Source organism: Bombus affinis, chromosome 12, assembly GCF_024516045.1.
Source record: "Bombus affinis isolate iyBomAffi1 chromosome 12, iyBomAffi1.2, whole genome shotgun sequence".
Classification (NCBI taxonomy): Eukaryota; Metazoa; Arthropoda; class Insecta; order Hymenoptera; family Apidae; genus Bombus; species Bombus affinis.
In genome coordinates, this window is record NC_066355.1 from 9,581,313 (window position 1) to 9,594,395 (window position 13,083).

Below are 13,083 nucleotides of genomic sequence, written 5' to 3' on the forward strand. Positions count from 1 at the left end.
AGGTGTGAATAAACCGGCTGACGCGATTTGAATACTTAATCGTTCAGTTTATTCGTATGAGCAATTAAATGATACATATACATGGTGTGTATGAATTACGTGTCTCTCACTTAAGTCTAATACATCGACAGCGATCGGAGGCGCGTACAGAGCATCGAACGAAGCAAAGTACCGCCACGATTGCGTAGTTACGTTAATGATACTACTAGTCCGTATTGAAATAACTTAAGAGCCTCACGGATCCGTTTCTCTGGCGAGATACGATGCTGGCACAATTTCATAGATCGGTGTCGTACCAAGCTGCAACCTGGTTATTATCTTGCGGGGGTGCAGGAAGCTCTCCTAAATGATCGAAACTCAGGTCACCCTCGTGCGCTACGTCCATAGTGTCCATCGCGCCATATGTCGACCCTCCACCTATTTCCAACCCTTGCATCGAATCTACTGGTATCTGGTCATAACCTGTTTCGTACAAAATTTACAATGAACCCAATGTGTAGCCCTTTAGCTTACTACATTTAATCGAAAATAACTACAGCGTCAATGATTCTGTGAAAATGTTCTCAACCCAGTAAAGCACAACCTTGCTAGATAATCGCGACATTAGGCTCTCTCGCCGAGATACCATTGCTTTTCGTTCTCTGATATTATGAAGCAGGAACAGAAAGCAAACGATTATTCCAAATCATGGAAGTTTCGTTTCTTCTTGATTTGCGATACCGACACTTTTAATCTATTAACCGGGTCGTCCCTCGAACAGAAATGTTCTGTAATTACAATATGAAATGAAAAATTAACGACAAAGATACATTTCTTAATGATAGAGAAATATTTCAGTTACATCGACTTTAGACCTTGCGAATATGAATATGGTATAATTAATTTTGAACAAAAGTAGGATGTACGAAGAGATAGGATATTTCTAAGTAAAAGAATTATATTGAACAGGTTCAATAAGTTTCCCCCGGTTAATAGGTTAAAAAACTGCGTGAAATCAACTAAATTCGAGACAGGTAACGAGTAAAATGATAGCCACGAGATGCATTCGATTGAACGTAAATGAAAAAGGACAAATAGGAAGCCAAAGTTTAAATTCGCGCGTATCACTGATAATAATTGATAACAAACTTTCTTCGCAATACTCGTTTCCGCGACAGCACATTTCTGACAAACGTATCTTATCTAATTACTTACGAATACTTATCTATGCTTCTTTCCACCATAAAGTACGTTCACTTAGAGGAAAGATGATAAAAATACAAATATATCATGCACAACATTGTATAAATAGATAAAAAAATAAATAAATAGACACGCTACGTATGAATCTGTCTTACTCTTGATAAGTAACAAAAATGAGGAAGAAATTGAAACATTCACAAAACGTGCATTATGTGTAATATTTACCAAATTCAATAAAACGTGTATCGTATGGCCAGGATATATAAGATACAATGTATAAACTATGAAAAGCGTGTGAAAGAAGACATTTAGCGATTAGTCACTAAAGCAGATAACAGAACAGTACGTAAGAGCTGAGTATCACCTATGTTACTGCGAGATACTGTTGATAGCCTGTATTTTAATATAAGTCCGTGGGTTAAGCTGCTGTTAAAATAACATAGAATTAAATGCAATGCTTTCTTCTTATCATCGGTTGTGTTTTTTTTTCTTTTTCCTTTTTTTAGAAATGAAGATGTTACCAAATTTTTCATTTCGTATATCGCACAAATAGGGGGGAGGAAACGAACACGAGCACAGGAATTCGCATTACCAGTGATTTTCTGATGCAGAAACGAAGGGAACACATTTCGTTTGAAAGAGGTCTTGATAGCGAGTGATTCTTGGGTTACATTCGTTACAAGGCGTATCAAAAGTTTCGAAGATCGCACCGTTAATACCGTGGGGAAGGAACACCGTAAAAATTCACTTGTAAATTCATCTACGACCGATCGACCGTATCGATCGTCCGAAAGCAATTAATCGGATAAAAAGGATAAGGCTCGTAACTTACCTTGCGGTTGATACCCTCGACCTCCGTGGCTGCTGTGTACACTAGGAGGTCCTTGTCCATACATACCGTCATAGCCTTGATCAGGGCCAAGCATGTCCTGAAGAGATTAGGTAGCTCAGATCAACACAAAACGTATCTTCCTTTACAGGCGTGTCTTTAACAGCCGGCGAGGGTAATACGTCAAGATACTCGTGTCGCAGTATCACCGACAACTCCGCGTACGAAAACATCGTTTAAAGGCATTACAAAATACGTGGAACATGAGTAAACGTGTGACGCGTTTATAGCGTTTGAAAAAGTAATCGCGGATGGCTTTATGTTATTCAACCTATTATGGTGGGGGATGAAACACGAATGATGATGAAACGCATTCTCATGCATAACGTAATGTTGCAATCTAAGGATATATCATAATAAAATCATCGCTGTACATTTATTACAGGTTCCATTGCTCCATTAGGCATATTTCATTTGAAACTTTTCAGCGAATATGGAATAGCGTGAAAGGTTGAAGCATCGATTTCAACGAGAGTTATAGTGAATACATACGTAGAATTTGTCCAAATATTATGGCTGATACTCGAAAGTTTTTTGCCAATTTTATGATATGTGGGTTTAAAGTTCGAAGTTTTTAATCTCTAATCGATTTAATTTTCATAATTGTCGCCTAAGTTGTGCGAACTGGAATAATGGATAACGACATTCAGTTTTGCAAACACTATCTAATTATATATTGCTAAACTTACATGAAGGGGACGATTACGTATGCGAGTACCTGTTACTAGTCAGATAAAATTGCTGTATCGTTATTATGCCCTCGTGGCTTAATTTACTTAACACGATGTAACCAAATGTGAAAGGGAAATCCGATGCTTGAATAAATTAGCTTACGAACCGATGACAATCTGTCTTATAAAAATCGGCTTACGCGTTTATTCCTAGAATCTATTCGAAAGCTAGCACGGTATAGCGTATACTAAAATTTTATCGCAGCAGCACATGCCGCTAGATGAAAACAAAAAAGAAAAAACAATCGGGGCTATGTTACAAGGTGTTTATAAACGAATAAATTTAACCACGGCATAAGCGAAGCATGCATCGGTATTATGTATGGATTACGATACCTGTAGATCTGGACCCATCCCAAAGTCAGCGTTATTCCAAAGGTTTGTATCCTCGCGTAACAAAGAGTTGGTGAGTTCCATGGAGAGTCGTTTCTTATATTCTTGTGGTTTATCTTCGCTCATGCGGAACAGCACAGCTGCCGCATAAGTCGCGACACCTTCGTTTCTAGAGTGAAGCAACTCCGTTAAAGGAGCAGTAGCACCTTCTTGTTCGATCATTTCGGCACCTTCTTTGTCCGCGGCAAGTTCGCAAAGTACGCCAGCTGCGACGCGTTGAATATTTTCAATCTCGTTAAATAGCAACTAAAATCAAGATACAAGCGCATTAGAGCAAATTATTAACATCGAGCAAACTAAAGGAAATCAAGTTTTGAGGAAAATGTATATTAAAATTACCTGTACGAAGATCGGAATTACGTTCTGAGATCTGATAATGACCCTGTTGTGTGATTCCCTCGCGAGGATATGAAGCGCTCCCACAGTACCTTCCACTATTTCCTCCATTCGAACACCGCCATCCGCGTACGCGCCTGATGTTTGCTGACTTCCAGTACTTGCCACGGATGAACGTTGTTGCTAAAGTGGAATTGATCTTTTTTACACACGTTCTAACTTAAATAATCAAATATACAGAATCGCTTCGAAAGGGATGCTTACTCGTTGTGTCTCAGGGAAAGCACGCATCAAAAGCCTGACCAGATGATGAATCGCGCCATGGTCACGAAGCGGGCCGTGATTCGCGGGACAAAGCGCCAAATTGCGAATTAATCCTATTACAGCTTTAACCAATGGCCAACGTGAGGGCGGGTGTAAAAGTTTTACTATAACCTGAATTCCGTAATTTAGGCGGACTGAATTCTGTGCCATTTCCGCTTCCACGTGACGTGACGTTAAATGACGAAGCGCGCATACCGCTGGTTCGCTGATCTCCTCCCGACTATCCGCGTAAATGATTGTACGTACAAGAGCGTCGACACCTCCCACTTGGCATACTGTTACCTTATTACGTTGATTATTGCAAGTCAAATTCGACAAGATACCAGCGGCACATGTAACGACATTTACGTCGGTGGAGCTAAGAACTTGTACAAGACTCTGTAATAAACCCTCTAATCCATCGACTTTGGTGCCAGCGTCCGATAAATTTCGTAACGTCCACAAACAATTTTGGACGAGTCTCTGGCTTGGATTACCGAGATGCATAGCAAGAGCTTGCATACCACCAGCTTCGACTATCACCGGTTTATTACTAAGACAAACGGACAACACTTTCAAGGCTCTTGAAGTCGTCCATAGAAGCTTCTCATAATCGTAAGAACGCATTATGCGTACCAACTCTATTGGTCCTTGAGAAGCTAATATAATTAATTTGCTCTCTTGATTACCGTATGCAAGAATTTGCAAGCAGTCGGTTACTATAGCTAAAAATTTGACGTTATCCCGCTGTAGTAGCGCAACCATTTTCTGTAATCCTCCGGCAAGCCGTACAGCCATTTTAGAACCATCCTGATGTAAAAGTAAATTATGGAGAGTCGTGATTGCGTAAAACAATACGGATTCCATTGGAGAACTTAAAAGCTTCACAAGAGCTGGTATTCCTCCGCTTTTGAAAATGGCTAGCAGACCTTGTCTATGATGAGACAAATTGTGCAAGGTGCCGACTGCTGCTTTGGTCGATTCTAGGTCGTCACTGTTTGAAATGGCACGAACTAAAGCAGCTACCATTTGTGAACTGTTCATAATAGCATGACGAGATGCTTCCTTCTTGGAAAGTTGGTGAACTACCATCGCTGCTTTAGACACAACAACTTGGTCCTCGTCGTTTAACAACTTTATTAATTCTGGTATTGCACGTGTTGCAAGATCTGCGTCATCTTGATAGTTTATCAAATTGACAACCGCGTGCTTCAACATTTGACTCGGTTCTGCCAATCTCTGTACAGCTGTAGGTTGAGCCGGATCATACTGTGTCGAAGGAATTTCTATACCCTCCTCCAATGTTTCAGGAAACATAGCTGCACGAACACGCTGAGATCTTGTATGATTCAATTGTTGATTCATTTCATCAACTTGATCTTGAGTAAAACCCTGTGCAAATCCTTGATCCAAATCAAACATCAGCTGATCACCTTCCATCTCGTCATCCTCTTTGCCTGACAAAGATGGAGCTTGGGTGACAGTGCCAGAATGTATTCCTGAATCACCCATGTAAGAATTTTGCTGCCACATCAAAGTTTGTTCTTTGGCAGATCCCATGGGTAGATCACCCAAACCCTGATAATTCCCGTGAGACACTACAAAATTAATTGCACAAAATGATACAAATGTTCCACATAACATACACGATATGTCATAGGATGCCCACAAAAGATTACTCACTTGGTCTGGATTGATTCGAAGACATTTGATAACTCATGGCTCCTACGGGAGAATCTATCCACACCTAAAATAGAAGAAAACCGTGTTATATACATGTATAACGCAACCATCGCTTGCATAAAGTTAACATAAGTTTAAAGGGACAAGAGAAAACGAAACATTAAAGCACGTATAAAGTACTTTAACGCGTAATCACGACGTTATCACGATATTCAAACGCGCTCAATGTGGCGTGAATATCGTGAAAGGGAATACGTAAATATAATACGAACTGGAATACACCCATGTGTCGGTTGGCGCACAACTAATAAGAAAAAAAAATGTCTTCGATCACACGGGGGAAAGTTTCGTCTTCTCGTTCAAAGTTTTGAAGACGCCACGACGCGCATAGGGTCAGTGCACTGTATTGCGAAGAATGGAAGGAGGATGCAACTACGCGGAATGTGGGCACGATCGAAAGATTCCTCTGAGCGTTGTCGCAGCTTCCACTTTTACATTGGAACACGAGCGGGGGACGCGGTGGTTCGATCGAATACGGTAGGAAATCGTATTTCTAGAGATGCACACGAGGCCGCGAACGATACTCGATTTCCAAAGGTAGAGGGACGCGCGTGGGCGTGCGGCACAACAAAGGCTCTGAGAATGCAATGCATCACCATTTTCCGAGGATCCACGAGCGGCGGAGAGTGGAGTGCGGAGAGTGGCAGGGAAGCGAAAACGGAAGGAAGGGGCAACAAGAGAGCTGACTACGATACATTAATGGAAGAGAGAAAGGGGACGAGAAAAGGAGAGAGAGGAAGAACACTTTGACACACCCAGCGTAAACACCGCCGTCACGGAAATGACAATTTTTTTCCTATGGGTCGATGCAATGGCGAATGATAAAATAATGCTGTACTTACCGTATAGCGAGGATCGACCGAAGGCGACTTCGTGAATCGTGCTCGAACGAGGACACGAATGACTCACTACCGTACGCTCGATCCACCAAATTCCCGTTTGCCCCCGACGCTCAATCCACCTATCTCTTCTCCGTACGGAGCTCTTGGCCTTTCTTGCCTCGAATCCGTCAACTAAAGATGGCGGAAAACGACGCGGAACCTTCGATTCTACCGCCACCTGTCGTCTGCACTGATTCGAGTCTGCAGTGGTGCTCAATACCCATAATGTAACCTCGATTAGCTCGGTTGTTCGTAGCAGAATATTTATCGATTTTTACCCCTTGCGAATAGTCGATCGTATCTAACTCAAACTCGTTTACTTCACTTCCGAGAATTCTCTAATTAATTTATTTTCCCCCGAATCCTATACTTGTTTTAACTGATGCGCACCTTTCGACGCGAGAATCGCATCTGTAAGTATGTGCATACTCGCTCGTTGCATTCTAAGTTTAAGGTTATATGCAAATTGAACTCGACGGAAATAAAAAATACATGGTGAAACGTACAAGTTATTTTTCCAGTTGAAATTAATCGATCTGCAATTTACATGAGTTTCGTAAGTATCGTGTATGAATAAATTTACGGATACAAGCGAGTATTTTGGTATATACTTGGTGATCGGAAAGAATGAAACCGATCTGCCGGTATGTCAGAAAAAAATATGCCAGATGGCGAAACTAGCGATACTCTATAATGTCCCAGTACCTCGCGTACGAAGACTGAAGGATAATATGCTGCAGTCGGGGAGATCAATTTCAATTAAAAGACAATTCCCTAGGACATGGCAATTTTTTAATGGATTCGTGGGTATTTGTCCATCCACGGTAGTCGAGAATTTCTGATCGAGTTCAGGAGTAAATCGTGCAGCTAGACAGCTAGAATGCGCACAAAATAACAGACACTGGAGTCCAAAGTAAAATATACTGGCCGTTTGGCGGGAACACCATTCGTTATCGGCTGCGCCCACGCCGATTAATTTTCGGATGCGTGATGGCGGTACCGTTCCTTCCGTTCCGTACAGTGATGATACATTTTATGTCAACGCTGATATTGAACGGATAATCGGAAAAAAGGAAAACGCGTTTTCAAATACATCATCGTGTCGATATTGAAATATCGAAGCGCAAAGCTTCCTGGAATATATAAATATATTCCCGTTCTTTCAATTAATAACAAGCAATAACTACATTTTATATAATTTCGAAAATAAAGGAAATGCTTTGTCGCGTACGAAATCTCGATCGATTCACCGCAAATGTTCGCAATATCGGACGTGGCAACCGCGTGAAACGTCATTCGAGACAATATCGAACTCGCAATAAACTGTCATCTGCGTATCTTGAATTCGTTATACGTTTATATACGAGAATTGTACAAATACTTTAAAAAGTCGTTGATATATTTCATTGGTTCAACTTGTTAAAACATTCGATACAGGAGAATTTTCTTTTAATCGAAAAGAATTACGTGTTATTTTCGATCCGCGAGAGATCTCGAATAAAATATGTAACATCGAACAGGCGGACAGTTTTACGATGATTCATCGGACAGGGGAATACACATTTTTTTCACGAAATATTTATTTATTTACATAAGTTTCGACTACGACGTATTCTTGTCGGTTTCGTTTATTTATGAGCTTAAAGGGGAATCGTGTAGCCCACGCTTCGCTATGTCGAATATATACTGCCCTCCTTAACCAAATGAGCAAAATCGAACGTTTAGTATGATCGAGTAAAAAAGTAAGCTGAGAAATGTTCGCTTCGCGTGGTCTACCTATCGATCGATCGCTCGGATGATCGAGCAAATAAGAGATCGAGTTTTCGTTTAGTTTACCCGGTCGATTCTTGAAATTTCGCATGGTCTTCGAAAAAAGCAAGGTACCGTCTTGAAGGCAGACCAGGTAGAGAGCATAGAGGGTGACAGATGCCCGTTCAACGGTGTGTCTCCCCACCTACGCGGCATGCTGCTGACACGAGCGTTTATGTCTGCATAAATTCTCATTTGAGCCCCGATAATAAAGTAAGCACACGAGGGGGACGGACACACGTTGCCCGGTTCGGCGAGCACAGGCTGATACATAGATCACCGCTGAACGCGGGGCAAGAAAAGGGGGAAGAGTCGGGCAGGGTTGTAAGAGAGAAAGAGAAAGATAGAGCGAGGGAGAGACGAGGACTGAAGGGATGAGGAGTTCAGGGGCTGAGAGGTTCGAAGGGGTGGAGGGACCAACGATGGCTAGGCATATATTTATGTGTATCTATATAAGGTACACACGAGCACACGTTGCCTCTCGAACGAGTCACTATACAAAGCTGGACGCACGCACGTACACAACATTCTCGAGATGCAACGTGCTTAATTATATGCATTCTCAGAATCTGCGCTGCTCTCCTCCGCTTAATGCCCGTGTATTCTGCAATGCTTCGTGTTTACGCGGCGAAAGGGAGGATAGTCACCGTACCTCGTTTACCGTTCCATCTCGCAGAAGAAGAGCTAATAGGAGCGTATGGAAATCATCCTCGATCATCAACATTCTTTTCAGCAGATCGACCGAAGATATCGTCGTGAATCACGGCCGACGACTTCGCATCGTTAAATCTCCGTTATTCCATCCTGAGTGATCGGGTTTATATCCTATACCGAGTGATCAAGCACGCGGAAGTTTTAGTTCAATTTCACCTGAAAGTCTGAGACCGCGGAAAGGTAGGAATGATCATTCTCGTCCCGAGGGAAGGGAACGAGTCAACCAGAGAAGTTTCGGAGACACAGTCGTATCGTCTGGCATGGTTGATGGAGTAGTCTCGTGGCTAATGTCGAGCGAGGATAGCGAGTACAGTCAGCGTCGAGGACGACGACGACAAAGACGACGAACGATACCCGATTCATCACTCAGACCGACCTAAGGGACTCACGCAACTCCCAAAACGCAAACGAGTTAACAAAGCGTCGAACACTATGATCAAACACTATGATATAATGAGAATGCGTATTTCGCGTATTCCGCTAAGTTACGGAAGTTGAAGATTCACGCTTCAAATAGCGTTCGATCGAACGATCTCGGTTCCAGATATTTACGATAGTACAGTTAAATAATGGAAAAGGCTAGTAATGCTGTGAATGAGAGAGGACTGTGCTGCGAAAGAGAGGAGAGCACGGGAGGGGAAAGAGGAAGGAAGATACGAGGGTAGCGTGGTACCGTGGTACCGTGGTACCGGGGCAGCTCGTCGAGATGGTATCCGGGGCGTGCCTCGTGTACCGCGGCGTCGTCGAATCGAAACCCTTGGCGAAGGTCATCGAGATCAGCGCACTCGGCACGTCGATCAGACGATTTTGTGCGGCACACCTGCGCTCAGGCTTATCCGGTCTGCCCTGAGCGGCTCCTCGCGCGCACAGCGTGTGGGTGCGGGCTGACAGCTCCTATCGGAATGGCTCGGATAGGTTATTGGAGGTCCTCAAATGGTATCGAACAAGGTTCTGCTGGGACGCGCGGGAGGGGTGATAAGAGGGAGCGGTTTCTCTAAGTATCGCGAAAGGCACCCATACTACTACGATCTACAGTACGCACACGGGGCCAGGGAAGCGCACCATATGAACGTCCTGTGCGACGAGACGCGAGTGTGCGTTTACTAGCACAGTTCGAGATCGTCTCGAAGGTACACGTCGATTTCCGTACGGACATATGCGCGACTCTCTCGGCCGGGTAAATGTGTGCGTAAGTCGAATGCACGCGCGTGTACGAGTCCGAGATTGGCCGGTCTACTCGATGCCGAGGGAAAAGATACTGCGGGACGTGGCCATCACTGATGAGCCAACCCACACCGTGCGACAGCGACAAACAGGACAGCACCGGGACAGGACAGGACCGTCTCGCTCGGTATCAGGACTGTAAATCCGGGATTTTATTCGCCCGGTATCGAGGTTTATAGTGTCCTCAGTGGTACGGCCATGTGTGAGTCGTTCGCTCGCGTACGTGTGTCTGAGTTATGTTCAACCGTCTCGCGGCAAGACGTTTGCATATCTCCGCTCTTTCGCTCTCCTATACGAACCAACGTCTCCGGTGGAGACGAACCGTACCAGGGGAAAGAGAAGAACAGGAAAGGACGATCCACACACCGTCGTCTTCCCCTCGGAGGAGAACTCCGTTTACTTCGGTCCGTCATCCTCCGCCTCTGTTCGCGAAACGAGACCTTCCTGAAAAACGCGCGGTTTATCTTGGCCCCTGGTATCCCCCGTATACACCAGGTATTAACCGGCTGTCCGGCGAATCGAATTTATCGGACGGCCTGGCTTTATCGAACGCCCCCACTTAACGTCCCGCTTAATTAGACACCGGCCGACCGGTGTGCTTAATGACGGAGGAGTCCCGATGACGCCACGACGAGCGCTCCTACTGCCATTCGATCCTCTTTGACGCCCTATCGCCACGTCTGCGTCCCTACGCTATTCCTTTCTACCGCCCAATTCTCCCTCGACAGGATCACCGACCACAACCGCCCGAAAAACTTTCGCAAACTTTTGCCGTCACTTTTTCCAGTGAACCATTTTCATCTTCTCTTTTTTTCTTCCTTCTACTTATTCTTTACTCGTCCCTTTTGCACCGACTGTTCTTACGAGTCCGTGCAACTACGTTGTGATTCGGAGTCGATATCACGATCAGAGAAAAAGGGACAGAGAGAGAGAGGGAGAGAGGAAAGGAAAACGGAAGTGGCTCGTTATCAACTTGTTTAATCCCTTTCTGTTCTTTCGTTTTCTACCGAAATCGCCTATCGCGATATAAAAAGAAAAGAATCTTTAATTCGAGAATTCGTACGAATCGCACGGAATCGCGGCAGCTTCCGTTACATTACGGCGTGGCGAAAAAATGGAGGATCGAGGAGAAGGAGGCCTTTGGATAACACCGGTTATTCCCGATGGTCGATGGTAGTTTTACGACGAAAGTTGGAATAATCGTACATGTTCCCGCTACCGGGTAACTTTAATATGGCAAGAAGATAAAGTCGAATGCCTCGATGTTGGCGAAATCGTCGGGACGCATTACGCGGCAATCAGGTAACGATAATTTTCGCGTTACGTGACAGCGATTGGCCGGCACTGCTTGCAACTCGACGAATATCCTTTGCTCTTTGCTCCTTTTCGCCGACGAAAGAGCGAAGGCTTTTCGGCGTCGAGATTTATTTTTTCACCGTACATTGTTCGTTCTGTTTACCGTAACAGCCGCATCCTGGATCGAGACACGACGGTGCAAACAACGATATGATCGAGATCGAGTAAAGCAAACGATAAGAAACCTTAGTTTTCCTGAGTTTAGAGATAGTAGATAAGACATTTGAACTCGTTGGACAGAGTAAACACGATCGTGCCTTACAAAAATTCACTTGCTTCGTTGCTCGAGAGGGTTGGCGCCCACTTGAATCATTGGGAAGAAGAGGAAGGCAGAGAAGAGGAAAATAAGAAATGGTTGGTACATTATGGCGCGGTTACGTAGGAGAAGCGATCGCGTTATCGATGTTACGTTAGCCCAACTTTGCTAGGGCTAACGATAAATTATCGGGATAGTATTAGAAATTGATTACGCACCATTGATTATTCGGCCACGAACGCTGGTACGGTAAATAGTGGTTATTCGGCAATAATTTATCAGAGATTAGTATTAGTTCCGTTGTTCTGGTTTACTCGAGCGACTATCGAACTCGCGCAAGGAAAGCCGGAGCTCCGTCCGAGAGGTTGTTCCTGTTGAGCGGAAGCGATGACCGCGGAGAGAGGGCCGCCTCGGTAAAAAGCATGCACCCTCGTTCGATGCGGATCGAGCACGGCTCTCGGAGCACGCGACGTTTCGCGACGGGGTTTGAACGATCGGCACGCAGGAACGCCGCGGCAACGGTGACCGCGTAGGAAAGAAAACGAGACTTATAGAAATAAATTCAATTGCAAGAATAATTATCGCCGCTTATCCGCGTATAAAGTAGGATATCCTACGGCAGGACTCGTGACAGGTACCAATTACCTTCATAAATGAGAAGCATTCAATTCAATTTTCATAAATAAGAGCTATTCAAATGAGCGGGGTGAGGTGAAGCGGTGGATAAGAGCAAAGAACGAAGAGGAGGAGAAACAGAGAGAAGAAAAAGGAAGAAGAGGAAGAAGAAGGGAACGCTGAGGGAAGAAGTAGAAGAAGGAGAAGAAGAAGAAGAAGAAGAAGAAGAAGAAGAAGAAGAAGAAGAAGAAGAAGAAGAAGAAGAAGAAGAGGAAACGAAGAAAGAGATGACGAGGATGACGAAGAAGAAAGGCAATCGGAGGAAGGGAAGGCGTCGAAGAAGCTCGAAGAAGAATCTTGGAAGGGGGGAAGAAGAGAGAATCGGTCGAAGAAGGTGGAGAACGAAGGAGGCGGGCTGGCAGCGAGTTTTGGTGGCGGGGAAGTGATCTAAGCGATGCGACAGCGGGGAGTAAGCTGGATATATTGCCGCCTGAGAGCGCGCTGTTTTCAACCAATTATTTCTACTTGTGGTTGCATGACGGGTACGGGCATGGCCACGGCGGGGTGGGTCGGGGGCGGCAGTGTACGAGAAAGAGGCGAGTTAATGCCATAAATACATCAGCGTTATGGATGCCAGCAATTATATGAGCC

At 44.4% G+C, this 13,083-nt stretch overlaps 1 protein-coding gene across 5 annotated transcripts; it reads right to left on the reverse strand.

Annotated features, from left to right (window-relative positions):
• Positions 1 to 26: 26 nt before the first annotated feature.
• On the reverse strand, positions 27 to 6,623 carry LOC126922688 (armadillo segment polarity protein). 5 transcript variants are annotated; one of them, XR_007712897.1, is made up of 8 exons: positions 6,174 to 6,366; positions 5,518 to 5,581; positions 3,796 to 5,432; positions 3,535 to 3,714; positions 3,139 to 3,441; positions 2,015 to 2,111; positions 1,547 to 1,608; positions 317 to 462 (listed from the first exon to the last, which is right to left on the reverse strand). XR_007712897.1 is itself a non-coding variant. In XM_050735490.1 (7 exons), exons 2-7 carry the CDS (start codon positions 5,552 to 5,554, stop codon positions 278 to 280), a joined length of 2,439 nt encoding a protein of 812 aa, XP_050591447.1. In that variant the 5' UTR covers positions 5,555 to 5,581; positions 6,420 to 6,623; the 3' UTR covers positions 27 to 277. The 5 variants fall into 5 exon arrangements, 4 of the variants coding, with proteins under 4 accessions (XP_050591447.1, XP_050591446.1, XP_050591448.1 ...); XM_050735490.1 differs by lacking the exons at positions 1,547 to 1,608; positions 6,174 to 6,366 and adding an exon at positions 6,420 to 6,623 and having other exon boundaries at positions 27 to 462; XM_050735489.1 differs by lacking the exon at positions 1,547 to 1,608 and having other exon boundaries at positions 27 to 462.
• Positions 6,624 to 13,083: the final 6,460 nt, after the last annotated feature.

What these genes read in the sequence shown, in the direction of transcription:
- LOC126922688 (XM_050735489.1), bottom strand. An exon ending in CTTTCCCTGAGACACAACGA is followed by an intron (nt 3,715 to 3,795) that starts GTAAGCATCCCT and finishes ATTCCACTTTAG; the next exon opens with CAACAACGTTCATCCGTGGC. An exon ending in TAATTCCGATCTTCGTACAG is followed by an intron (nt 3,442 to 3,534) that starts GTAATTTTAATA and finishes TCTTGATTTTAG; the next exon opens with TTGCTATTTAACGAGATTGA.